The sequence below is a fragment of the Camelus dromedarius genome, chromosome 11 (assembly GCF_036321535.1).
Source record: "Camelus dromedarius isolate mCamDro1 chromosome 11, mCamDro1.pat, whole genome shotgun sequence".
Taxonomy (NCBI): Eukaryota; Metazoa; Chordata; class Mammalia; order Artiodactyla; family Camelidae; genus Camelus; species Camelus dromedarius.
The window spans coordinates 54,581,547-54,608,057 of record NC_087446.1 but is presented as its reverse complement, the minus strand read 5'-3'; the positions used below and the strand labels follow the sequence as shown (position 1 = coordinate 54,608,057).

Genomic DNA, 26,511 nt, shown 5'->3' with positions numbered 1-26,511 from the left:
CTCTAAACTCACCCTTGGAGTCTTGTCCCCTCAAACCTTGTTATTTTGCTTTTTAGATAGGGTTTGTGTTTGTGTGTGTGTGTGTTATGCACATGTATAGATCAATTTGTGTATGTCCTTTTGAGAACCTTCTTCCTTGATAAAACACACAGCTTCTACCGTGTTTGTGCTTAATTAAACTGCTGTGGCTGTCTTTTTCCCAGATTTGCCCTATTGATCTCTTTTGGTTAGTGTGGAATTAGTCATAAAGAGGTACCTGTATCTCTAGATCTGGATTATAATTAAACATAAACTAGTAAAGTAAATCTACAAAGTCTACAAATTCTGTATCAGAAAAACAAATACAATGGCCTAGACTTTTATCTTAACTCTTCTTCTCTAAGAAGCTCAGCACAGAGTATCCTCTGACCCATTAATTTTCAACCTCCCTGGAGGGAGTACTCTTTGTTTCTTTTGGTAAAGGGTAGTTGATACATTATATGCTTTGGTGCCAGATAAGCCTCTGCTCAAATCCCAAATCTTGCTCTTCCTCGGTGTGACCTTGGACAAAATAACCTCTTAAACCTCAACTTTTTCGTCTTAAAAAGGAGGTAATACTTAATTCTTAGGATTGTTGGAGAGATTACAAAGGATAATGAGTATAAAACAGTTATTTTGTACTTACTATTCAGTTGCTCAATAAATTTAGGATACTGTTACATTATATTATATAATTATATCATATACTACTACTATTATTAGACAAGACCACTTCTACATAAAGACATGACTGCAAGACAGATGTATAAGCACTACCTGGGACATAAAATCTGATCTTTGGTTTTCATCTTTGGCTGCTGTTGTTGATCATACGTCTTTTCTTCCTATTTGACCTTTTTGTCCCTAAATCAAACCCAGGCATCCATGAATTGTGCATGGCCTAGAACAAAAACAGTCACATTTAGAATTAGATGTCATTGTTATTTTTTACATATTAATAATATTAGCATTTCTTTTCACTTTTCTTTGTAGTTTCTACTCTTCTGCACTTGAGCTTCATGGTCATTTGCCCTCCACAGGTCCTGCTTAGGTTGGAAGCATAATTGCAGTTATTATGGGTGAAATGGCACCATTGTAATAACTTACCTAGTGATTCTAACAAGACAATGAAATATGGTGAATAAGTGACTGTAATAAGTGGTTGTGTTGTTTGTTAGAAGTCCAGATGGTTGTTTTGACTGATTAGAGCTTACTGCCAAATTGGATTCTGCTGTTTTCTCAAAGGATGTGCTAAGTTTGCTTTGGCTGTCTTCTAGTTTGGTGTCATTAACCAACAAAGCTTGGGCATTGAAGAGGCTGATGGTATTCTGATGAGTTTCCATGACTGCTCAAATTCTTGATGTGTAGACCTATGAAACACTTTTTTTTAGCCTACCCAACATGGCATGGCCTTCAGGCCATTTTTTATTACTTAGTCCACTGATTCTACAGAGTCTGAAGCCTTCTTCCTGTGTGTCCAGGAAAAACAGAAATGTGAACATTTACATTACGTTGACTGTGTTGTAAACATTTTATACTATATTAGCTATTTAATCTCCACAAAACCCTATGAGATACATACTGTTATACCCACTTTGCAGATAAGGAAGGTAAGGCCCAGGGAAGTTGCGTACCTCGCCAAGGGTCACACGATTAGCGAGAGGAATTGGGGTTTATATTCAGGCTGTCTGGCTCTAGGATTCATGCCTTGATCACATGTTATATCATGCCTAAATTTTAGCAGACAGGTGGCCCTAAGGGTTGCTTTTTTTTTAAATCTGCTTTTCATTTTGCAGTGTTGTTTCCTAGCTTCTTGGGGTCTCTGTTGTCACCTTGGGGAGAGAACTGGAATTCTTGGCATTTTTTTCAAGCCACCTAACCTCTCAATTTAAAAACTGAGCTGGCTTGGTAGCCAGTAGATCTGGCTCATAGTTCTTGGTGGCAATGAAAAGTGCACCATGCTTTGGAACCAGTGTAACTTGAGTTTAAATCCTGCCATCCATCCATTCAATAAATATCCATGAAATATCCATGGAGATCCTTCATGTCAAATACCAGGCTTTGTACTGGGTGCTGAGGATACAGTAAATGAAACAATCTCTTACTCTCATGAAATTTAATCAAGTAAAAGAAGACAGAAAAACAAATACATGTCAAATGGTAAATGCTTATATATATATAAAACACAAGGGAATAGAGACTTAGAGGAAGCACCATTTTAGAAATATGGTCAAGGAAGGGTCTCTGATAAAGGGACATTTGAGCAAATATGAAGTGAGGGAGTAAGTATGTGTCTAGCGGGTGAAAGAGTGTTCCAAGCAAAAAGACCCTGAGGTGAGAGCATGATTGTCCTGTTAAAGGGACTGCAAGGAGGCCAGGGGGCCAGTGTAAAGGAGAGTAAGGGAGGGGAAAAGTAGGAGAGAATACAACATATAGGAAAGGGCGTTGGTGATGTGAGAGGGTGCACCTCTGTCTTGTAGGGCCTTACAGGTCAAGGAAGAAATATGTTCTTCCATTCTGAGTGAGATCCAAAACCAAGGCTGTGGATGTCCTTGGCAAGTGACACACAACTTCTGAGTTCTGAAGCTTCGTTTCCCCCGTTTTAGAAATGGGTTGCAAAGCTGTGAAGATCGGAAATGATGTAAGAAAATTTTGGAAAGAAAACAATCCATCAATACATACTGAGATTACTGTGCATTGCTTGCATTTTCTTCACACTTTGGGCAGGCTGCAGCACATAACGCTGCTTAAGACTAAGATCCTATGAACGAGGATAAGGGGGATTATGTCCTTTAGGCTTGGGAGTGTGAGCCTGGCGAAAGGAAAAAGGAGAGTTTTAGAGGAGTATTTGTTCAGTCATTGAAGGTCAGTAGCTGAGGGTCTCCCCTCTTCCTCTTCAAAAGGCTGCAGCTGCGCCAAACTCGCTTTCCCAGGGTCCGCTGCAGCAGAGGCGCCGCCTCCTGGAGCCTGTTTGCGGGAGAGTTTCGGCTTTGCTCTGGTAGCCGCCTCCAACTCCCGGCATGCCGCTGGGCGTGGGGCAGGCACGTAGACTCCATTTCCCAGCGTGCCCCGGGGCTCAGTCCGGACGTGCCGGCGCCTATAAGAGCCAGAGCGCTGCGGCCGGATCCTATTGTTAGCCGGAGCCGGGGCGGTTCTGTGCGGCTGCTGCCGGGGGCGCCCGAGTTGCCGGAGCCGCCCGCCCTCCGCCGCCTGCCGGCCGACCTGCCCACCCACCATCCTTCCCTGCCCTGCCGCCCTGGGAACTCCGACTGTCGCCGCGGCCCCAGGACTCGCTCTCTCCTCCCTCCTTCCCACCCAGGCTAGGGCGGCGGCGGCGGCGGCAGCGGGGGCGGCAGAGACCATCACGGGAGGAGGCAGCTGCGGCGGGGCCGGTAATGGGCCTGAGGGTGCGGGGCGGAGGGTGCCGCCTCGTCTTTTCTCGAGATCGGCCCCTGGGCGGCTGTGGAGGAGTGGTCATCCCAGAGCCGCGCGGATGGAGGGGTCAGAAATGAGGGAGGCTCGGACGGGAGCGGTCGGGGGGCGGGGAGCTAGGGCGCCGCTGGGAAGGGAAAGAGTCGGGAGAGGCGTGGGAGCGAGGGGCACGGAGGACCCGGGCCCGGACTGCGGGGGCAGCTTGAGGGACACCGACCGGCGGCTTAGAAGCCGGCAGGAATTCGGATGCGGGTTGAGTTCGGAATGGAGTGGAGATGATGTAGGATGGAGGGAAGTGAGGAAGGGGAGGGGGGAAATAGAGGAAAATGTGGGAGGAGTGGTTGGGAATTTGTGTCTAGCAGGCTGGAAGGGATGGGAAGGTTGGGTAGGGGCTGCAGACGAATGGAATGAGCGGGAAGGTTAGCAGGAGTCCGAGAGAAATGGGCCAGGAGCTGAAGGGTTCAGCGGGGGTGTCCATTAAGGGGAACTGGTGACTTGACATGTCCTTTCAGCTCAGGTTCCTGATATCTCCCATTTTTCTGGCGTTGTGTGAGAAAACGAAAGCATCACTTGCCCTGGTTGCTTGCTTGATCTTTTTACACAGGCCCAAACACGCAGCTGACTGCCATCCATCCCTTTTAGTACCATGGTCTTGATTCATCCTTTTAAAGGGGTTTAGAGTGGCAGTGTGACACACAAACCATTCTTCAGTATGAAACGTTAGAAGTTATCCCCAAGAGACACAGTGTCCCCTTGTCCTGCAGTTTTCAGTTCAAGGTAAATCCATAGTGGATTCAGATTTTCCTTTTCTTTACTGACTTTCCATTTTGCAAATGTCCAAAGCCAGGAGGATGTTGGTGTGTGCCAGAGTTGTAAATGACTGGATATCCTTGAGAGTTAATGGTTCCTGCAGCATCATGTTCCAGTTCTCCCACAAAGACCTCGTGTCCTTCATTCCTTGGGAGTTTAAACATGAAATTCTAATCTTGTGTCAGTGAAGGGATACAAAACAGGGAGTGAGGGTTGGAGGGGGGCTTCCCTGAAATGCCTAGTTTAAACAAGATGTTTTCACTTGAGCACTTTGTAAGTTCATGATCCTGGTAAATCACAAGGACACATGGATTCACAAAATTCATAGTATTTGAGAATTAACCACAGTATTTTGTAAAAGGAGAAACAAGACCCGTCATCTTATTTAGGTTGATCCTGACACTTAGCAGCAAGCCTTCCTTCCTCCAACCCAGCTACAGATGGTAGCACTGATCTTACTAGAGATTTTCGTCCCTTGACCTTTAGCAGAAGGTTGGGTTCCAGTCGAGTAGAGAGGCCTTCTCCTCTGAGATGTACCTCATCTTATTTTGGACTCATTCACAAGAGAGGCTTGCATTACCTAAACTTTGTCAATACATTCTGCATCCACAAAACTGGGGGAAAGGGCAATTTTTTCTTTTTGGCTAGTCTCACATATGCTGGTTTTTTTATTTGGGGGGGTTGTTAAAGGAATCCACACAAGCCTGCAGAGGCTTAGCTCTAGTACTAAAATACATCTATGCTATAGATCTACTTTATTTGGTGCTAGCCTGGTATCTTCTGTATGCTGTGAATCTGAATTATTTCATATACCTTTGGGAAATATTCAGCTAGAAACACTTGAGAAAAGACAGTAAGGCATGTAGCTACAAAGTGTCAGCTGACATTTCATTTTCCTGGCATAAAAGCTTTTATAGAGGTTTGCATTATTTTCTCCAAAAGCATTTATTGTTTGAGTTGGTCGTTTTGACAGTTAACTGTCAGTTATGATCTGCCTTTCCAGCCTCATCTTGATTATTTCTGTATGGGTTTAAGTGCTTGGAGTATAACTTAGAAGTGTTTTTCTTGAACACAAGCACTGATCCTCTGCCAATGAATAAATAGTTGAGAGAGGTGGGAATGACTGATTTCTAATTGCGGTTTGAAAGGAAGTTGAATTCATAAATTGGAAAAGCGTGGAACCTATTCTTGTTGTTGCTATTGTAGAAAAAGATTTCTTCAGGCCACTGTGGAAGTGGATGGGAGGTTTCTCCTTGGTGCCCAGTGAACATCTTTATCTAACTAGTCAAGTTCACACCAGAGAGTTGGACAAGGAAAGTTGGGTTGAAATTTAAACTTATATTGGTTGTTGGGACAGAATCATTGGATTTTTAAAATTTTTTTGTAATGGGTTAATGTCAGAGAAAGTGATGCCAACATCCTGGGATGGGGAGGGGGAGGGGCGAGAGCTCAGTGAGTATTCCCATTATTTACACTTATTGCCGTAGATTCAGAAGACTCTCAGGCATTTTAAGAAAAACAGTTCTCTTCGGTTTCACATCTTTTTGCCTCTTTCTTACCTGCCTCCTATCATTGCCCAGAAGCCTATTCCAGAAGTGGAGGTGAGGAAGACGTAGGAAAAAGAGAGAAGGAGACTAGAACAAGCAGCCAGCAATCCTGGCTGCACCAGAGTGCACAAAAGGTGACCTGAAGAGAAAGGGCCACTGGGTTAAGACAGTGGAGAATTCTCGTAATAAAGACTATCTTGGACCAGACCCAACCACATGCAGGGCTTACAGAGAAATATTCAGAGGGAACCCACACTACCAGAAGCAGAGGGACAGCCGAGCAAAGGACAGGAGGGCACATTTGCTCCCAGTCATCAATCCCTGCGTGCTTCCAGGCTGAGGAAGAAGGCACTTTCCTAGGAGCAGCACTAACTGGATCTCAGTTAAAACTGAAGCGGGACGTTAGTCCTTTCTGAGAAAGATTTTCAGCTTAGTCTACTTTTTCATGTGGTCAATAAGATTTTTTATTATTTATCATTATTTTTTAAACTTTTTTGTTACTGAAGTATAATTGATTTTCGATAAGGTTTGTAAGTGGGGAGGAAATATTAAATTCAGTGGTCAACATTATTCTCTAATTTTTTTTATTCCACCCACATAAGTATTCGATTGCAAAGGTCTCCCCTCCCCCAATAATGGAATGGAATGAGAAATTTGTTAGTTAATATGTAGCTTTAAGCCCAGATGAAATCTTAACCCATGAAAGTCTTTGGCTCTCTCCATTCTTACCATGTCCTAGGAACGTGACCTCTGATGGTGAGATGAGTAAGCTGAAGAACATAATTGACACTTTGAGTTTATTTTAAAAATTTCATTGTAATTCTTATCAAGTACTTGCTTACATTTTTCTCACTGGTCAGTTTATTTCAGGACTACGCTTGTCTGAGACCTATGATGCCTGAGGTTTCTTGGGTGCATCTTGTGACTTGAATGAAAAATTTTAATGAGATCTGGATAGATAGATTAGGAAATATCTAAAGTGCTTATTAGGTCTGGTTGACTCTGTAGAGCTGACCCAAGAGCAGGCAAATTGCTTCCAAGAGACAGTCCAGAAAAACAGCTCTGTAGCAGGCAAATCTTGACACCACAGTATATTCTGGGTAGCTGCTCTGCAGTAATGCAGCCCTGGCTTTCTGGGCAGTGTTGTTATTCCTGCTGCATAATTAGCAACTAGTGAGATCATAGTCTGGGGAGATTCTGGCATTACTGAGGCAAAGCAGGGAGGTTTTGTATCATCACATGTGGCTTCGGCTCTGACAGTGTTTCTGCTGAGCAGATTCATATCCTTGGGAATTTAAGTCCAAAGGTGGAGGAGGAGAAAGATTTGTACCTGGGAAGTGGACTGCCCCAGACTCTTTGGTTGTGTGGCAGCATGCTGAAACACTGCCTGCTGTATTGATGTAACCAGAGTAAATTGTCACTTCTTTTGCTATTTGTTGTGTCCTTGCTGGTTTCTTTATAGAGGGCAAAGACTGTAAAGCTGTCTTCCTTGCACAGAGGATGATGGTAGATCAGCTGGGCCCTTTTTCTGGAGCAGTATGAGATTGGGAAAGATTCTTGGCTTTGAAGCCAGCACAGATTCTAATTGTCAGTCAATCCCCACCCCCCTCTTTCAGTCCATTTTTTAGAACCAAATTTGACCTTTTTAGGAGCCTCGTGAGACACTTCACATTTGTGAAGATCCAGGTAAAGCGTTTCCCTGACTGTCAGCTTACTTTGAAGTTGAAAGCCTAGAGCAGTATTTCCCAAAGTGTGTTCCAAGGATCATTTGCCCCCCAAGATACTCTAGAAATAAGGGGTTCCTTAATCATGTGTGTGAAACTCTGCATTCTGTTTTCTCCCACCCTTCACCATTAGCATATTAAAAGCCTTTAAGAGGTCTTCCCAGAAGCAGTTTCCTAAAGCTTTTTGACACAGCAGTCCTGTTTCCTTGTAAAAGCAATTAACATATTAATATCTGTGGAACTAGCTAGTTTAATGGATACACTTCAGGAAGTGCCAGGCTATATTTCCACTAGGAAAAATCATTGGATCGAGTGTAGGTTTAGGCACAGCCTGATTCTGCCTTTGATCCCCAGTCCCTCCTACTGGCCCCATGGAGCGCTCTCTTGGGGGATCAGAAGAGCAGCTACTGTTACCCCTGGGCTAATGAAGCCTAGAGCCCTGGTGGCTTGGAACCAAAGGCCTTCACTCCGCTGGGAAAGGTGCTGCTGCTACTCATCTCATTATTCTGAGAATGACTGAGACTGGAGGGGCTGAGGAGAAACAAAAGTAGGAGCGTGCTGGCGGGAATAAGTGGAGATACGACCTAGTCTCTAGAGAGCAGACCTCGGTGCTTAGCTCAGGTGCTTGCTTTCTTCACTTGGAGAGCTGTGTGTATGGACTTGGGAGGGGTCTGTCTGAGGACAGGAACGCTGATTCCTCTTTTCCCCTGGGCAGAATCCTAATGCACCTGGCTAACTGGTGGTGAGCAGGGGGTTTGGGGCCAGCGTGGTGGGCTCCCCAAGGAAACCCCTTTGAAACCAATGGATGCATTCACGGGCTCGGGTCTCAAGAGGAAGTTTGATGATGTGGATGTGGGCTCATCAGTTTCCAACTCAGATGATGAGATCTCCAGCAGTGACAGTGCAGACAGCTGCGACAGCCTCAATCCTCCTACAACTGCCAGCTTCACACGTGAGTGAGCCGCTCCCTCCCTGCCTACACCCCCATCCCCCAAGCCTCGCATCAGAGCCCACTGCATTTGTTAAGACAGCATCTGTCTAGCTTGGGGATTTGCCTTTAATCATAATCTTTCCCACCTTTAGCTCAACCTTGCTCTTTGGAGGACCTAATTGCTCTAATATCACAGACTTAAGGATGATTTATTCTAGCTGATTTTACTTGAGCTGTGGTTTGTGAGTCTCCAGAAATGGTTGAATTTAATTGAAGGAGTCGTCCAGGATTCTACCCCGCCCCACCAGAGTCCCATAGAGTTCCACAAAACTGTAGCTCTAGCAGGACATAAGTGCTTACTGCCTGGACAACTAGGGCATCTCCACATTTCTTAATTCTTACGGCTCAATTAGTTTCTTGGAAAGAACCTCTGATTCTATAGATCAAGAGTTGCCCATGAGCTAAATCTGGCCCACTGCCTATTTTTGTAAATAAAGTTTTATTGGAACACAGCCACACCGTGTTTTTGATGGCTTTCATGCTATAATGGCAGAGTTAAATAGTTGCAACAGAGACATCATGGCCTGCAAAGCATAAAATATTTACTACCTGGCCCTTTATAGAAGAAAGAAAGCTCTCTCCTGCTATTGACCAACACTGGTCAATAGAATTTTCTGTTATGATAGAAATGTTCTGTATCTTCACTGTCCAGTATAGTAGCCAATAGCCATATGTGGCTGTTGAGCATTTGAAGTGTGATTGGTGTTAACTGAGGAGCTGAATTTAAATTTTTTTTTTCATTTTAATCTGAATTACCACATGTGGCTAGTAGCTGCTGGATTGGACAGTGAAGCTATGGAGATTGATATATCCTGAAAAGATTACCTAGGGATTCTCTTCCCAGCTGATGTCTAAAAATAGATTTTGTGGTCATCTGTTTGGGGCGAAGTCAATCTGGAGGCAAGGCAGTGGTATGGACCAGCTGATGTTCAGGGTCCCTTCCAACTGTGCATTTAAGATTTGAAAATTAGGAAGGTCTGTAGATACTGGGAGCACCTTTGGAGAAGAGTTGAGAGCCTGGGTGAATGAGAAATAGTGAAGTCCCCAAACAGGCCACGTCTGGGTTAATAAAACTTTCTGTTCTCTCTTCTCAGCCACATCCATCCTGAAGCGGCAGAAGCAGCTGCGGAGGAAGAATGTGCGCTTTGACCAGGTGACTGTGTACTACTTTGCCCGGCGCCAGGGATTCACCAGTGTGCCCAGCCAGGGCGGCAGCTCTCTGGGCATGGCCCAGCGCCACAACTCTGTTCGCAGCTATACTCTCTGTGAGTTTGCTCAAGAGCAGGAGGTGAACCATCGGGAGATTCTCCGTGAACACCTGAAGGAGGAGAAACTCCATGCCAAGAAGATGAAGGTGCCTGAGGGGCCTGGGGTCTGGTACTTCCCGTGGGCTAAGATAAAGCGGGAAACCATCTAGGTCTGCCGTGTTGTGTTTTCTTGTTTGTTTGTTTTTGGACTGTTGCGTTTGGCGTGTAGAGATTTCACATCTTTCTCATGAGAAATCTCAGATTTGAGATCAGATCTCAGTCTGAGACACCATTCTTTTTGTCTCTGGTGGGGAGTCTAGCAGAGATAGCAAAATGGCTTCCCTAGAATTCCCTATGCTTGCCCCCTCTACAATTTTTTTTGAAGTTGAAAATCTGAATACCTGAAGTCATTCGAATCTGCCACCCCTGGAACCTGAGGAAGCAGTGTTTTAATTTCTTGTCAAGTGATCGTCCAGTTCCCTGATGCACGGAGTAAGTTTTGGATCTTTTACACTCTTGGAAGAGATCCCACAGTTTCTGTAACTCCTGTTGCTTCTAGGTGATAGTTTTTTAGGTGTAAACAACTGCATTACCAAATATTTATTTCGATTTGCCCTGGGCCTGCAATCCAATGCCGCACCAGCTCCTCGAGTTGAGGAGGAGAGCAGGGGCTGGAAGAAGACCATCTCAGCTGCTCTTTATAGCTGCCCGTTTGTGCTCAGCATTGCTCAGTATGCCACAGCTAGATTTTCCACCCGTCTGCAAAAGTTGCCCCCCGAGTTCCCAGTTCCAAATTTGGGGAATACAGCTTTAGGCCTGGCCATGTTTCTTCTGGGCTCAGAGTATGGAGACCCACATTACAACAGGTGGCTGCATTTTTTTCCTAGGTTGTGGGTGAAATCCTAATGAGACACCAGAATGTGCTAGCATTGGAGAACTGGGGGCAGAGGATGTATGTGAACTGGCTCTCCCGCTCTCTCCCTTTGAGAGCTCTCTGTCTACTCCCCGCAGTCTACGCCTAAAGCCTTCCACCTGTTTTTCTAACTAGAATGACATTCAGGCTTCCCTTTCTTCTGTCTGAGGAATTCCATCACTGACCCTATCACCTTCCTGCTGCTATAGCAACAGCTGGGCAAATAAACACCGCTCTCATCATTTGCAGTGAAGGCTCTCTTCCCTTTCCCTGAGAAGAAACCCCGCTCCTGCATCTGTTAGAGGGATGACCTGTCAAAGCAGGGTACCACCCAGTTTTGGGTCCTCCCTTGTAGGCGGTCTAGGGACAAAGCCAGGCAAACTCAAGATGGAGATACAGGAAAACCTACTTGTTAGTGGATTTAGTGAGCAGCACCATGGTGGCATCTAATGCATCTTTCTGTGTCAAGAGAAAATCCTTTCTTTGCTCTCCCCAGGTCCAATTTACTCTTTTCTTAGAAGTTTCTCCTATCTTTAGCATTCTATAGGGGAGGCAGTTGGTCTTAAAAATAGACATTTTGCATATCCCATATGCCGTCTAATACTTGTTGTCGTTCTGGAATGCCACACACACACAAAAAGAACAAAAGAAAACAGCTGCTGGTGCTCTGTACCAGTATTAGTATCTATAATTTTTCTAATATTTCTATTACTTTTTTTGGCCTTTTATCTGTACGGAATTCATTATTATGAACAGTATGAATTGAGGATCTAACTTAATTTTTTTTTCCAGAAGAAAATCCAGTTGTCCCAATACCATTTAATGACTAGAAGGCTTTTTTTTCTCACTGACTTGAAATGCCACCTCTATTATAATACATCAGATTCTCAGATCTGCATGGGTTTCTTTCTATTGCATCTCTGATCCCTTTCCTTTGAGAGGCTAGGAGGAGGCCAACCCTGGTGAAATGGGCAACGTAAGGTCTGCAGAAAGGTGACTCGTAGTTGGCCTGCCTGGGATGGAAATAACTGACTAGGGAATCCCCAGAAGCACCACTTTATTTCCTTCATTTCTATGTCACCTCCCCACAAACAAACAAACAAACAAACAAACAAACAAAACAAGTATATGGCCTGTTACCCGGTCTGTTGCATCACGTCTCTCCCAGGAGCTATTCCTTTACCGGCACTACTCCGGCTGGCTGATGCAATAAGCCAAACCCCCCAGTAGCTTGGCTTTCATCCTGCTAGTAGCTTCCAGAGCCCTGGGGGTTATGAGGCCTCATTTTCTTTACCTGAATTCCCTCGTGAGTTTTCAGAACTCATTCAGCCACAGATTGTCTTCAGCCTGTCCTTCCACTAAGATTCCCTTTCCGGGCTCTCTGTCCTTCTTACCCAGAGAGCCCAGATTTCTGCCTGTAGAGAGTACACTCAGTATTGTACACGCCACCCTACCTCGCATGCAGCTTTCCTCTGAAATCAAATAAAAAAGGACTAGGAAGGAGAAAGAATGTATTTCTTCTAGGCCATGGATTGGAAGTGAAGGCTTTCTTTGATACCTGTTAATAACTTGCTTGGTTTTTTTCCTCCTCCCAGTGAAACGAAGCTCTTCTGTGTATGCACAGATAATTATTCACACTGTGGGGATTCAGGTTCACTGACAAAGACCTGGCAGGTAGCCTTGTACTACACTTAAATGTGCTCTTCTTCCCAGAATGTGCTTTTGGGTCCTTCGGTGTACAAATTGAAGGGTGTTTTGCAAGGTTATTTATATCCAAGGAACATCCAGCCATTGATGGACCTTGTCCTCCCTGTATTAGAAGGCAGGTTAGCTGAAGCCCACGGGCATAAGCCTGAGAATTGAGGGTCTATTTGTGGGAAAAGATTATCTTCAGGAAGGAGGATGAGCCAGGGGTTTTAAGAAACTTTGATCCGAAAGGTGATGTCCCTTGTGTTGAAGGGTGGTGTTAGAACTACAGAAGGTTTCCTATCTTCCTGCTCTAGACTACTTCTCTTGACTTATACTACCCAGTATGGTAGCCACTAGTTTAATTAATTAAAGTTAAATGTACTCAGTTGCACTAGCCATGCTTACAGAGCCCCTTGGCCACACACACAACAGGATGGGCTGCACAGATTTGTCCCTCACGGCAGAAGGTTCACCTGGATCGTGCTGCCCTGGGTGCGCTGGGTGAGAAGCTCCTGCTGGTAGCCCTAGAGGCTGACCTTCCTTCTTGTCTTTCGGCAGCTGACCAAGAATGGGACAGTGGAGTCGGTGGAGGCCGACGGCCTGACACTGGATGATGTTTCAGATGAAGATATTGATGTGGAAAATGTGGAGGTGGATGATTACTTCTTCCTGCAGCCCCTGCCCACCAAACGGCGACGGGCCCTGCTGAGAGCTTCTGGGGTCCACCGCATTGATGCTGAAGAGAAGCAAGAACTTCGAGCCATCCGCCTGTCACGGGAAGAGTGTGGTTGTGACTGTCGACTGTACTGTGACCCGGAAGCGTGTGCCTGTAGCCAGGCTGGGATTAAATGCCAGGTCAGTCCAGCTGGCCTGAGACGGTCCGTCTACACTAGTGTCAGGGGCTGGGGTGTGGGCGCCTGTGAACATGGGAGGTGGCCATGCACAGGTGGACTTGCCATGACTGAACACTCCCCAGTTCTGCAACCTTCCTCCGCCAACAAAGAAAACAAGTATGACAGGATTCTTAGGCTGTGGAGAGAGCGATGGGTATCTTTTTTTCTGTGCTCTCACCTCAGAGGTGACAGAAGCAGTCGTCTGCACATGGAGGATGAGGGGTTAGAAGTCTAACATGTAGTAGTTGTTTCTGTATTGATTGATTCCTTGACATAAATGGGAGCAGAGAACTGAGGTAGGCCTTTTAGGTTTTATCCGGCCCTTATTCACGGTACCTCTACTCCAGTTTTGTAAAATTGAGAATAGTTCTCAGAATCTGTAATTCAGGAGCAGACTTGAGCTGGAAGAGCTTTAATCCACGGTGTCCTAACGCACAGAAGGCATCATCCCCCGATGGCCTTCTGACAAGGGGCGGTTTGGAAGACACATCTCAATTGAAAAGGGCAGTACCATCCCAAAGAATGAATTTTATCTAGAACTTGCATACTGAGGCTATGGGGACTGAGTCCTTGTGGTTAAATTTATCCTAACCAACCTTTTCTTTCTTAATTTCAGGTTGGTATCAAATAGCTATAGCAGGTCTGGCCAGATAACGCTTCTGAGACTGAAGTCCCACAACGAATCAGTCTGAGGACAGTCCTAAGAAATGGACTGTTCCTAATAACTAGGAGGGAGAGTTCTAGAAGTTGATGGCATAGGAAGTCAATGTGTATCTGTACCTATCTGTCTACTCACGTTTTTAATTTTATTTTTGGTATATGTGAATTTTGTGGGGGTTTTTTTTCTTTTTTGGGACTCAAAAGGGAGATAAAGAGGTAGAAAGCATCTCCTTTCCAGATACCCCTGGTCTGTAAGTTCATTACCTTGATAACTGCTTCCCAACCAAACTGGTCAACCCACAGAGGGAAATGAAGCAGGTAGTGAAGAGCTGGCCATTGTTTTGTTTGAACCTTCCTTACAGCATCTTAGCAGGCAAAGGTACTCTCGCCTAGTTGCCCCAGCATGTATTGCTTTGGACGAGCTAGATCTGCTGCCCCCTTTCCCATGCCTGTCATCAAGGAACGCATCAAAGAAGGCTTACTGGCCTTCTGTTTTCTTAATACAGCAGGTAAGTTCTAGAAAAGTCTCTGAGGTACATACATTTCTTTTCTCTGAGAACTGTCAGCATTCAGAGTGGAATCTCTGGACTTTTAACTGGAAAGGCCCTTTGGCCTGATCGTTGTCTACTTTTTGTTTAGAAGAGGAAACAAAGCCCTAGAGAGAGAAATGACTTTCTTGAGGTCACACAACTAATTAATGGCTGCACTGGAATTGAAATGCAAGTGGCCTGAAGACTCCCACCTAGAGCTCTGTTAGCTGATGCTGCAGGTCATGTTTTGAATTGGTGGTTCTCTTGTAAGAAGCCCTCAGACCCCAGCTCCCTGTGTTCGCCAGCTAATGTCTCCTATCTCACCTGACCTCAACCTCCTTGTCTCCTCCTTAGGTGGATCGCATGTCCTTCCCATGTGGCTGCTCCCGGGATGGCTGTGGGAACATGGCTGGACGCATTGAATTCAATCCAATTCGGGTCCGGACTCATTACCTCCACACCATCATGAAGCTGGAGCTGGAGAGCAAGCGGCAGGTGAGCCGCCCGCCAGCGCCGGACGAGGAGCCCTCCCCCACTGCCAGCTGCAGCCTGGCCGCAGCCCAGGGCTCGGAGACACAGGACTTCCAGGAGTTCATTGCTGAGAATGAGACGGCAGTGATGCACCTGCAGAGCGCGGAGGAACTGGAGCGGCTCAAGGCGGAGGAGGACTCCAGCGGCTCCAGTGCCAGCCTGGACTCCAGCATAGAGAGCCTGGGCGTGTGCATCCTGGAGGAGCCCCTGGCTGTCCCCGAAGAGCTGTGCCCAGGCCTCACGGCCCCCATTCTCATCCAGGCTCAGCTGCCCCCAGGCTCCTCCGTGCTGTGTTTTGCCGAGAACTCAGACCACCCAGCCGCCTCCGCAGTGAACAACGCATCCTACTTGAACAGTGGGCCCCTAGTCTATTACCAGGTGGAGCAGAGGCCAGTCCTGGGGGTGAAAGGAGAGCCTGATACAGAAGAAGTCCCATCCTCTTTCCCCAAGGAGAAGGATCTGAATGTCTTCTCTCTCCCTGTTACCTCACTGGTGGCTTGTAGCCCAACAGACCCGGCTGCCCTCTGTAAATCAGAGGTGGGGAAAACATCCACTCTAGAAGCACTAGTGCCCGAAGATTGTAACCCCGAGGAGCCTGGGAATGAAGACTTCCGTCCCTCCTGGTCCCCCTCCAGCCTCCCCTTCCGCACGGACAATGAAGAGGGCTGTGTGGTGGAGAAGACCGCACAGCGGAGTGAGGACCGGCCCCCCGAAGAGCCTTCCCCAGAGCTCCCGCTGGCAGTGTGACACGGGGATGGAGATTCTGCCTCTCACCCAGTCTCTATTTATTCCCTTATTTTATCTAACACCATTTCAAAACAAAACTGTAGAAGCAGCTGCTGCTCCCTTGTTATTTTATTGGGGTCTCTGGGGATTGGGTGGGAAAGGATTGTTTGTACAAGTATTTTTTAAAGGGCAAACAGAACCAAGGAGACCAGCCCCAGCTCAATCTGGGGCTACAGTCGGGGCAGAGGAGGCTGCATACTGAGCTTGCTGGGCCACCGGAACAAAGAACGAGGATCTCACAGGAGAAGCTGGGTAATTCAAGCAGCTATTCATGTAGGGATCAGAACACAGCAATTTGAACAGCATGGCAAAGCCCCTCCCCCTCTCCTGAGCTCCAGGTGGGGTACAGGCTCATTTTCCTCAGTGGTTACTCTGATCCCCCATCTTGGTGTATCATAATAGTACAGTTGAAATGTCACCTGGTCGAATCCAGAGAAGAGGGGGTGGAAGGGTCTCTGCTTCTGTACAAAACCTCCAGGATTTATAAAAATTTGACCTGCCTTTCCTGGCCCCCTGTTTGGTAAATAAGTTAATATTTGACATGTTTGGTGTTCTCTGACCTGCTCCCCACACTGGGGATTCCTGGTCTGTAACTTGAATTGTTTCTTTCACATGTTCTTAGGTACTAGAGTTAACCTCGTCTATTTGTCTCCCCCGCCTCCCCCCCCCCCCACACCTCCATCCTTTTTCCTTTGAAGGGAAAGAGCCAGACCGGCTGGGGACGCGGTATAAAGAGCCTGAGTCTTCTCTACGCGTCTAACCCTCGCGCTGTCAGGCCGCTTTAGTCTGGGGCTCACACATCCCATGGGAGGCCTGTATGAAGCATTAACTATGTCCAAAGGAGGCAGCAGGAACAGGCTGCTGTCTGGGAAGAAGATGGCTTCGTTCATGCCACGGTTGCTTTTCCACCCACGTTTTTTCCCCCCACTTTGGGAGATTTGAGCTTTAAAGGAATGTAGGATGTGGCAGTCTAAAGTCACCAACTAGTTTTTATTCCTTTTTTTCTGTATCTACCCTAATGGTCCTTCTTAGATACACAGGGTATTCTTACAATATTCAGCCCCAAGAACTGCAAGTGTTTATTGAATCCCTCCATCTTGGTATATAAAAATTGGAAGCTAAACCAGTTCTTAAACACTACATACAACTCCCAGGTTCTAAAGAAATCAGGTTTTGACTATAACCTTTGAAGGGCTATAAAGTAGGACTCAAATTCAATTGGCACCTGAACTGGAGAGGATACAGTTCCTGTTCCTCTTATGCCCAGCATATGTTCCAGGATAAACTCCTTTGAACAGCACTGAATTCTTTTCTATCAGCAAAGGTATCTTTGCCTCTGTTTTAAAAGGGAGGCAGTAGGGAGCAAAACACTACTTTAGCGTCCTTTCCCCATGCTTCACTTCTGGCGTGGTTCAGTAACCAGGAAAAAACAAATAAATTTTTTTTTTGGTGGAGGAGATAACTGTTCCTACTTAACTTGCTCATGAAGCCTTTTCTTGTGGGACATTAAGGCCCTGGTGTCGGAAAGCAACTTCCGTGTATGTCACAGCAGCGTTTCACCTATCAAAGCTAAACTGAGCCTGAAAGGCCTTGTATTTAACACCAATACATCTTTTAACTCATTCTGCCTCTCCTGTTCGTTCCTGTTTTTGCCTGGTTTTAGATTTGGAGGGGATTACTAAGTCATAGGTCTTTATCTCTCCCCATCCTCTGGCCTCACAAAATAATTTGAGTCTTAAGTACCTGAGATCCAGGTTTGGGCAACACTCCCGCACCTTCGTGGTTCCCTCAAATATAAGACTAAAGCGTAACTGGGAATTTGACTCTACAGAGAAGAATCTGTCTGGAAGTCTGTGTTGGAAGGGGAGGGTAAGCGCTATACATGCCCTCCTCAGGAAGGCCGGCCTAAGCTGAGACGTGGCCTCCAGCTGTTCAGTAAGACACACATTTGGGATCAGACCAAGAATCTGAATCTAATGAAACTCATTGTCAACCCCCCAAGATAACTTTTCTGAAAAACTAGTTCCTTAATATAAGTCCATCCCTTCACTGACTGAGATTCTGACTCGCCTATCCCAAGCTGCTAAATGCTAAATATTAACATTTAGCATTTACTGTCTTGTCAAGCAAAAGGCCTTTTCTACAACCTAGTCCCAACCTAGTCTGGTGCTACCTGAGTTGGACAGAACTATAGCTCATGGTTGCTAGAAAATCTAGGCCTCTGATCACAGAAGCAGAGAGCTTCAGTCCTGCTTAGTCGAGGCCTAGATGAAAGAAATGCTAATTATTACAACTCCTATTATTTTCCAATTTCCTTTCTCACATTCTGTACACAGGTAGTATTTTCAATGTGAATCCAAAGCTTGTCTGGTTCTGAAAAAAAATTTTTTTTTTTGCCTTTTAGGTCCTTTACATTGTGATAATGTTGTATTTAAAGAGAATATTTAAATGTAATATTAAAGAAATATTCAAAAGAATGGTGTGTTATTCTTTATCTTGGCAGACCACAATTCAGTTACTTGTTAGAGAAAGGATGCTGCTTTCTCTAGCATTGTCTATAAAACTAATTAGGTCAGTTAAGGATTAATCTTAACAATAGGAACGTTTTCTGGTGGAAAATAGAACATTCTCTTTGGAGCGTCAAGAGCTTGACTTGTATCATATGCCCTTATGGACCTCTTCAGCTGAAGCAGGACTTGATCCTGGCCTGTTGGAGCTTTTCCCACCTGCAGTCCCTACTCTTGGGGCCCACAGTTTAGTTCCATTACTTTATATATAATATGAAATTTTCTATTCCTCGTTACCATCTTAAAATCCAGCAAGAGGATCAACTTCAAATCAGCTCCCTTGTAACTCATCCCATAAGAAGGTTCTATTCCAACCAATTATCTCCCCATTAGTTAGGTTATGCCAGTCAGTCTTGTAAAAGGAGCCTTAGTAAAATGATTAGGGTATGCATAAGTAATTTCCAGCAACTGGTTTCAGGTAGTCTTTACTTGAGTTTATAAAGGGTGCTCCATGCATTTACAATAAGTTACTACAGGTCACTGATATACATAGACAAAACCTGACCCCAACTTACAATCTCAGTGTAGACCTCTCCTGGTCTCCGGGCTGGGCAGTAATTAGTACCTTACAGGATTGATCCATGGCCCAAAGAAGGCAGCCACTGTCAGTTACAGTCGGATTGCTGCAACACAGTGGAGGTAGCAAAGAGTTTAAGATCCACGAGGGCTGGAGCACTGCCCAGAAATTAAGACAAGGCGGGTGAAGGCTGTGAACACTTGGGGAAGGGCTCAAGAAGCACTTGTATTTCCTTTTTTCCATTAGGATGTACCCATAAGTTATTCACTAAAACAAAACAGAAACTTAAGATGTTTAAAGGATTTGAAAAAAGGGGGACGTGGTTAGCCCAGTGAAGGGAACAAAAATAAAATTCCTATTTTTGGTCATATTGGAAAGTGTTGAGGGGAGCACCAGAGCACATGCATGATGGAAGTGCTCCAGTTTAAGTAGTGCTGCTCCCCTCACCAGCCAGAAACTGTTGTGAACAAAAACAGCTGTAAATATGGCAGTGGGTAAGTCCTAGACCAAATGAGGATTCCCACCTGCAGCAAAAGCTCATTTCCTGGGATCTGAACTTAAAACATCACAGTAAAAGCCTAGTTCAGAGGCTGCTGCCAGCTCCAGCAAATTCGGAGGAAGCTGGGATGACACCTCACGTGCGCCACCCTGGGAAGAGACTTTCTTTCAGTTTCAGCTCCCACGTGGGCACCGCGCTGTGAAGCCTGTGACACCCGCCCCTCTCCCTCCCACACACCTAACAGTGCACACAGACTCTTTGCTGACAAGTGCTGTTTGGTCCCACGCTGCTGTGCTCTGTGACTGCAGGACAATGCCATCCGCTCCGTGTTCGCTCAGCGACTTGTCCCAATGTAGTTGGTGGAAAGCAGGACCACGTTGTGTAGCAAGAGGGACAGCTCAGCTTCTGAAAACACCATCAGCATTAACGGTTTAGCCAGGGAACAATCTGCCTTCTAGCTATCTTGTTATGCAGGGCTTGATACCAGAGGCGGGAAGCCAAGTGCTGAGAGGTGTGACATTAAGGGGCCATTGTTCCCAAAGTTCCCCTGCTTCGCTCCAGTCCCTGCCTATAGGCTTTCTTTCCTTCCACTGTGTATTTATATCTACTCCTCCTCATTTCCTGATTCTCATGTGATGAGTAGGAAATTCAGAGATGGTAATGGTACTACACACCACTGTCACTCTTTGGAATTTTCTGGTAGAAGTTGGTCCTCAGTGGACTACACGTCTCAGCCCCAAGCAGATTAGGAGGCCCCCTGATATTCAGAGGCTTAGAGAATATCAAGGCCAAGCCAAAGGTTCCAAATAGGAGACCCACAGGCCTAACACCCACCCCCAGATACTTTTTGTTTCACCAACTGAGTGTTTTTGTTTTGAATGCCTTTTGACTAGCGCTTCTCAACTGGGACAATTCTGCTCCGCACCCTCCCTCTGAGTCATGTGGCAATATCTGGAGACATTTTTGGTTGTCAGAACTGGGTGAGGGGTGCTACTGGCATCTAGTGGATAGAGGCCAGGGATGTTGCTAAACATCCTATAATGCACAGGACAGCCTCCCACACAGAGCATCACTATTGCCAAGGTTGAGAAACTCTGCTTCAGACTAGCGCGGGCGCACTCTCATGCTCCCACAATCCCCAGTCCTCCCTCTTGTCTCAGTCCACCTCATTTCCTGCCTGGCCCCTGTAGGTAAGTGAGTTTGCGCCCTTTCAATCGGACATATATGTTAGATAAGGGTCTCACAGCACTTACTAACTCCAAAGTAATCTTAGACTAAAACACGAAAATGACTTGGATTTTAATGGCATAACCATAGGGATCTGTCTTACCTTTCAGGCTGCAGGAAATCTGCAGCCATTCTCCCAGCCAAGTTCGACACCTCTCTTCAGCAATATGGGTAGAATTCAGGCCACGAAGGTAACAAGCCTATTTCACTCAGAAGAGAAATGATCCTTCATTATCACAGAAGGGTATGCCAAGAAAGTAAAACCCCACAAATAATCCCAAATCCCTCTTAAGCTAAAAACCTCATCCCCACAAGAAAGCTTTCACCAAGGCAATATGAACTACGACAGACAAGATGACAAGCAAAAAGGCCTACACAATCTAAAACAGCAGATCTAAAGTGCAGTGTCCTTGGTTTTTCCAGGACCAGAAGAAAAGAATCATAAACCAAAATTACTGTGGGCCATTCCTTCCCACTAGTTAAATTCACTCAGAAAAAGGACACAGAAATGAGGTGAGAGGATAAAGAGCCTGGGCTCTGCTATAACAAGCAAGACAAGGAGCTCCCTGTAAGCTCCCAGCTGCCTGAGCTCAAAAGCCCACCAAGGATTGAGGGTTGATACTGCAGTTAAGCCCTTACCGACTTCACCTCCTGAGCAGTCAGCTGGCCAATCCCCAGCTTTGCCAAAGCTTTGTCCAGTTGGTGAATCACAGTGGTATGAGTCTTTAAACGGTGTCTCAACACGACAGGAGGCAGATGGGGTGTGAGAAGCATGGCTCGACTCAAGGCTTTCTGTGGCACAACAACACAGGGGGAGAAAATCAACACAGTGTTACTGCAGGTTAAGATCTGAAGTGAGGTGATGCTGTGGAGGAGAGAATGCCTTAAAGTGCTCACCATCTGCAAAGCATGGAGTTGATTCATGCCCAGAGGATGGTTAGAGAAACACTCTCTCAGAGCCAGGATATCATGTACTGCTGGGTGGGTACCATGTTGCATCTTACGAGAGGTAAGAGATGGGTAGATGTTAGGATGGTCCTGAGCCCTCTTACCTAGTTTTAGTACACACTGGCTCTAACAAGATTCCTAGTTTGCAGGAAGGGGTAATGGGAGGAATACCTTGGTGCACAGCTCTGTCATATGCCACCGGAGTCCTGCATCAGAAATGAGAGGGGCAACCCTTTCTAAATAACAAAGGATTTCTGGGTAGGACTGCTTCCGGAGAGCATGATAGATATCTAAGAAATCAATTTGTTGCTTTGGGGTCCAGAAATGTCGGATCAGCAGTTGCCTAGGAAACAGGTACCTGGAAAGAAAAGGAATCACAAAGTCACTTGCTGAAACTGGCATGTTTCAATGTAAGCTAAGAAAGCATTAAGCAGACATGAATGCTAGGAAAGAGAGATGGAGACACTAATTCCCTACCTTACTGTTCTTTCCTGTGAGTTTCAGACCAAAGTTTAAAGATACACCGAAGCACAATTTCAAGCAGCATTACTCAGGTTATGTGAAAAGGAAGCAACAGTGGAATAGGCTTGCACGCAGCAATGAGATACATGTCTCCTTTTGAACTAAAGCATGTGAAGAACATATTTTGGACAGAGCTGGATACTGGATGTGATGCTGACAACCTCAAACTGTAGCACAGTCCCTAAGTATATACAAAACAGAATTTCTCTAATTCATTTCTCTACTCATATGGTTTTATAACATGGTCACAAATTCCCTGGCATTACTCTTATTGAGAAGTGAGGTCTATGTCTCCTGCTTTTTTAAAATCTGTGTGACTGACAACCAATAGAATAGAGCAGAAGTCAGTATTTGTGACTTTTTTCCAAGGCTAGGTTAGAAGAGGCCATGCGGATTTGTATTTGCTGAAACACTCATTCTTGGAGCCCTGAGCTGCCATTGAAGAAGTCTCACTACCCTGAAGCCACCAAAGAGGCCACATGTAGGCATTCTAGTTGACAGTTCCCATCTTCCAAAGCCATCTCTGCTAAGGCACCAGACATTAAGAGTGACCTTAGACTGTCCAGACTGGTCCATTCACCAGCTAAGTATCAACAAGGGACTTCTGTCAACATCACATGGAAGAGAAAAATCATTCACCCACCTGAGCCCTGCCCAAATTCCTGACCCTTAAAATCATGAAAATGGTGGTCGTTTTAAGCTATTAAGCTGTGAGGTTGTTTGTTATACAGTAGTAGATAACTAGAACAACATGCAAGGTCATAGTTTAAAAATGTCTTCTCTGGATATAATGTAAAGTAATAAAGATTTATATTATCAGAATATGAAATACATTTCTCTCCTGAAGAAAAAAAACCTGTCCAAAATTGCTATGCCTCTCAGAGAGTGGGTTACTGCTTCTAGGGATGACGATGATGGTCATTATCTTATTTCACATCACACAGGGGCAGCTAAGGGAGAGTCCAGGCCACCTACACCCACAGCTATCCGAGTAACCCTGGTGGCTTTTATGAACCTCGGACTAATGAGAAGATGGGAGCAGGAGGCTTGATAACCTCTGCCTAGCTTCTGAAATGGAAAGTTCTTGACTTGTAATTTTTAAAAATCTACATATCTTCAATATGCTGGGGTGATAGAACTCTGTACTCACATTAGCAAGAAGACCAGGTAGTTGGCAAAGGGTGGAATGGAAATAATACCTAGGAAAAGACACTTGGTGACGTCTCGACGGAACTAAGCAGAAATAAACAGATGCAGTTTTAACCCATGTAAGTTCTTAATACAATGGACAATCCCTCCACCCCACTGTGTAGTAAACTTCTATCATAGCCCAGATCAGGATCAAGGTTATTTCTGTCCACCTCTAGTTGGTAAGTTCTTTGAGGACAGAAGCCCTGATTTGTTCACTTTTGTACCCCAAATAGGCCTGACATTATACCAAATCTCTCAGTGAATTCTTCTGGATCTGCAGAATAGGTCTTAGATCCTTACTCTCAGCTTCAAAACTACCATCAAGTCACCACCAGATACTACTTTCCTGCTGCTGTTTGTAGCCTTCCTTGCAGATTTTTATATCTTCAGAAATGAACTGGATTTTACTGTTTACAACTTTTATTCAAAAAGCATGCCAGAAACTCTATGGAGCTCTGCTATGGAGGGCCCCAACTCTGAACGAACCTGATTCTGACAAATAATGGGATCTCACGGCAAGGGGCAAGAGCTTGGTCAGTGGTGAAGAAAATGGGAAAGAAAAAAACCTGAGATCTGGGTTAACTTGAATTCCCTCACCATGAACTTCTGGACATCTGCTCCCGGCCCATACCTGTCGCAAATGCTCCATCTCCCGGTATGAAAGTTGATGAAACTTTATATTGTGCTTCCACATATTTGTCTTTATCCTTCTAGCCTTTCTGGCATCAGCCCATAACATCTGCAATCCTGCCTCATTAAAGTAGAGGACAGAGTGTGATGTTACCCCAGTTCGATTACCACAGCTTTTTACTCCATGTTCACCCACGAAGCACGTACTAATCCCTCCCAAACACCACTCTAAGTCACAGCTTTAAACTAGGTCACTTGAAACACTCGTGAGGTCGACCTATATTTCTTTTTGTATCCTCCCCCTCCCCCACAAGCATATCACCTCTCTTCCAGCCAAGTTCACCTTCTGTGACCTACTATGGAACGGTCTCCCTCTTCTGGTTCCTTACTTACTCCCTTTTAAAATAAAAATCCAAAGCTCCTTAACCTCAGGAAGTCTTGCTTAATTAACTCCAGCCCCGTATTAGCTTATCTCAGTTCTAGAACACTTTTGTCATTACCAGAATTCAACATATTTCTAAGACTGCATTTTTCTTTTCATTACAAGAAAATTCTTACATTGACCTAGGACTTCAGTTTTTAAAAATGCTTTCATGTTTATGAATGAAATGGTATGTCTAGGTTGGCTTCAAAATAATACAGAAGGCAAGTGTAGAAATGAAACAAGACCGGCGGCCATGAGTCAACAACTGTTGAAGTGAGGTTGAGAATATGGAAGTTCATTCTATTACTCCACTTCTGTGTATGTTGAAAATATTCCATAATAAAAGGCTTAAAAACAAACAACCAAAATGCTTTCAGACTCTTTTTTCATTCGATTCTAGTTATAAACCTGGGAGCAGACAAAGCAGCTGTTCTTATGCCCACTTTACAGATTCTGCAAGTCCACAAAGCTACTAATAATTATAATATTCAGAACTAACAATGTGGTAGTTTACTATAACTGGTGTTATGATAAACATATAAAGTATAATAATAGTTATAGCTACACTTACTGAGCACTTACTATGCATCAGGCCCTAAGGACTTGACATGTAGTAACAAGCTAGAATTTGAACCCAGGCATTCTGACTCCAGAGTGGACACCTGACACTACACCATCTCCTAGTAACTAGCAGAGTCTGATTTGAACCAAAACATTCAGAAACCAAGTACATATAGTGCTAGTTCCACAACATGCTACCTAGGAGAGATCTGTGACAAGCATTAGACCACATTTTCTTATGGGCCAAGTCAACTGACAAATCACAGGGTAGGTCTGTGCAGCCATAGATCCCTGCTCTTGCACAAGACAAAGCATGTCTAGTGTAGTCAAATGTGTGGTTACAAAAAGTGAAAAAATACCTATATTCCTCCTAGGTGTTGTCAGAGGTCATTTCTCTTAATACCTTTCTAGAAACATCCACAAGAAGTGCTAACTTCCAAGAAATAGTTTAACACTCAAGCATTTATGAAACAGAAGACATCCCAGCTCACACCCCTAGAGCAGAACCTGCAAATGAGCTTACTTATTTTAACTCTCTGGCACGGCCCAAGAGCTGATTCAATGGATTTTTATTTTAGGTTTGTTTTTACCTTTCATGAAGATTGTATACAGGACATAGAAGCGGGGGAAATGACGACCCAAGAAACGATGGTATTTCCCATTAATCACTTTTGTCTTGGTCACCACGTAAGAGATCAAGTTCTTCACATCTGCCTTTGGAGAAAGGTGAAGCTTTGAAGACCTATAAAGATCAAAGAGACTATCTGGTAATCAGCCCCGGAAGCCCTGTCACGTCTGGGGTCCATAATGTAAAACAGCTGCCTCAGAGAATGTATGCTAAGACCTGAAACTTTTGAAATCCAAGGAAGACCTTTGTATCAAGGAGAGATAAACAATCAGACTGAGAAAAACAGGTAAGGCAGATGAGAGGCCAGGCAAGAAGGGACGTAGGGGAATGCTGAGTCTGGTGACGGGGGAAGGCCTGCGGGACAATTTGAGCCGCAGGCTAACGCCGTGGAAGTGAGATCCAGGTAAGCAGCGGTAAAACGGGAAAATCTGAGCTGAAAAAGAGAGGCTGAAACATGAGCTCAGGACGGGTGAGGAATTCAGACAGCATGGGGAACTGAAAATTGAGAGGGTCGGAAAGCCCGGTCTCTAGCAGGGATCCGGATGCCAATTCTGAACGGAAGAATAAAAATCCAGGGGCCGGGCGTGGAAGCCTGAGAATTACGAGACAGCATGCAAACAAGATTGAGACACTAGAAGGGCCTGAACGTCAAAATGCTTTTCTCTCTCCAGGTCCCTCACCGAGGGGCCCCCCAGGCCAGGCCAGAGCGGACAAATTGCAGCCTCCGAGCGGCATAAGGTCCAGGGAGCACGGCCGAACCCCACAAAGTAGCCCGAGCCCAGCACACTCTGGAGAGCGCCATCTTCACAGCGAGGGAGGGGGAGACGAGAAGGGGTCGTCTTTGGGTCAAAGTTCCCCGTATCTCACGTTCTTTAGAACACGCATGCGTCTTTCCTAAGAGCTGAATGGTAACCAAAGACCGTCCGCCTCGCGCCGCCCGGGAGAGGAAGGGACGCTGAGGCTAAGTGCGGAAGAAGGGCCAGGATTGGACGCCACCAGTACTTCCTGGTTTAAAGGCTATGTCCC

At 45.3% G+C, this 26,511-nt stretch overlaps 2 protein-coding genes across 9 annotated transcripts; one reads left to right on the top strand and one right to left on the bottom strand.

Annotated features, from left to right (window-relative positions):
- Positions 1–2,047: 2,047 nt before the first annotated feature.
- Positions 2,048–18,248, top strand: CSRNP2 (cysteine and serine rich nuclear protein 2). 5 transcript variants are annotated; one of them, XM_064490978.1, is made up of 6 exons: positions 2,048–3,410; positions 4,055–4,227; positions 8,247–8,483; positions 9,617–9,876; positions 12,930–13,226; positions 14,809–18,248. In XM_064490978.1, the coding sequence occupies exons 3-6, from the start codon at positions 8,333–8,335 to the stop codon at positions 15,730–15,732; spliced, it is 1,632 nt and encodes a 543-aa protein (XP_064347048.1). In that variant the 5' UTR covers positions 2,048–3,410; positions 4,055–4,227; positions 8,247–8,332; the 3' UTR covers positions 15,733–18,248. The 5 variants fall into 5 exon arrangements, with proteins under 5 accessions (XP_064347048.1, XP_031318418.1, XP_064347050.1 ...); XM_031462558.2 differs by lacking the exon at positions 4,055–4,227; XM_064490980.1 differs by lacking the exons at positions 2,048–3,410; positions 4,055–4,227 and adding an exon at positions 3,418–3,519.
- A 499-nt stretch (positions 18,249–18,747) lies between these two features.
- LETMD1 (LETM1 domain containing 1) lies at positions 18,748–26,427 on the bottom strand. 4 transcript variants are annotated; one of them, XM_011000974.3, is made up of 9 exons: positions 26,166–26,427; positions 25,448–25,599; positions 23,874–23,989; positions 23,202–23,284; positions 21,701–21,887; positions 21,479–21,580; positions 21,221–21,373; positions 20,685–20,781; positions 18,748–19,759 (listed from the first exon to the last, which is right to left on the bottom strand). In XM_011000974.3, exons 1-9 carry the CDS (start codon positions 26,285–26,287, stop codon positions 19,689–19,691), a joined length of 1,083 nt encoding a protein of 360 aa, XP_010999276.1. In that variant the 5' UTR covers positions 26,288–26,427; the 3' UTR covers positions 18,748–19,688. The 4 variants fall into 4 exon arrangements, with proteins under 4 accessions (XP_010999276.1, XP_031318433.1, XP_064347053.1 ...); XM_031462573.2 differs by having other exon boundaries at positions 26,353–26,416; XM_064490983.1 differs by lacking the exon at positions 26,166–26,427 and having other exon boundaries at positions 23,874–23,993; positions 25,448–26,138.
- Positions 26,428–26,511: the final 84 nt, after the last annotated feature.

Bases quoted from the DNA above. Each gene is read 5' to 3' on its own strand.
- LETMD1 (XM_011000974.3), bottom strand. From the start codon at position 26,287: ATGGCGCTCTCCAGAGTGTGCTGGGCTCGGGCTACTTTGTGGGGTTCG. The intron at 23,285-23,873 runs GTATGGGCCGGG...ATTTCTGCTTAG, and splicing joins AGATGGAGCATTTGCGACAG to TTCCGTCGAGACGTCACCAA. The intron at 19,760-20,684 runs GTAAGACAGATC...TGGTGTTTTCAG, and splicing joins GATTTCCTGCAGCCTGAAAG to AAGCTGAGCTGTCCCTCTTG.
- CSRNP2 (XM_031462558.2), top strand. From the start codon at position 8,333: ATGGATGCATTCACGGGCTCGGGTCTCAAGAGGAAGTTTGATGATGTG. The intron at 8,484-9,616 runs GTGAGTGAGCCG...CTCTCTTCTCAG, and splicing joins TACAACTGCCAGCTTCACAC to CCACATCCATCCTGAAGCGG. The intron at 13,227-14,808 runs GTCAGTCCAGCT...TCTCCTCCTTAG, and splicing joins AGGCTGGGATTAAATGCCAG to GTGGATCGCATGTCCTTCCC.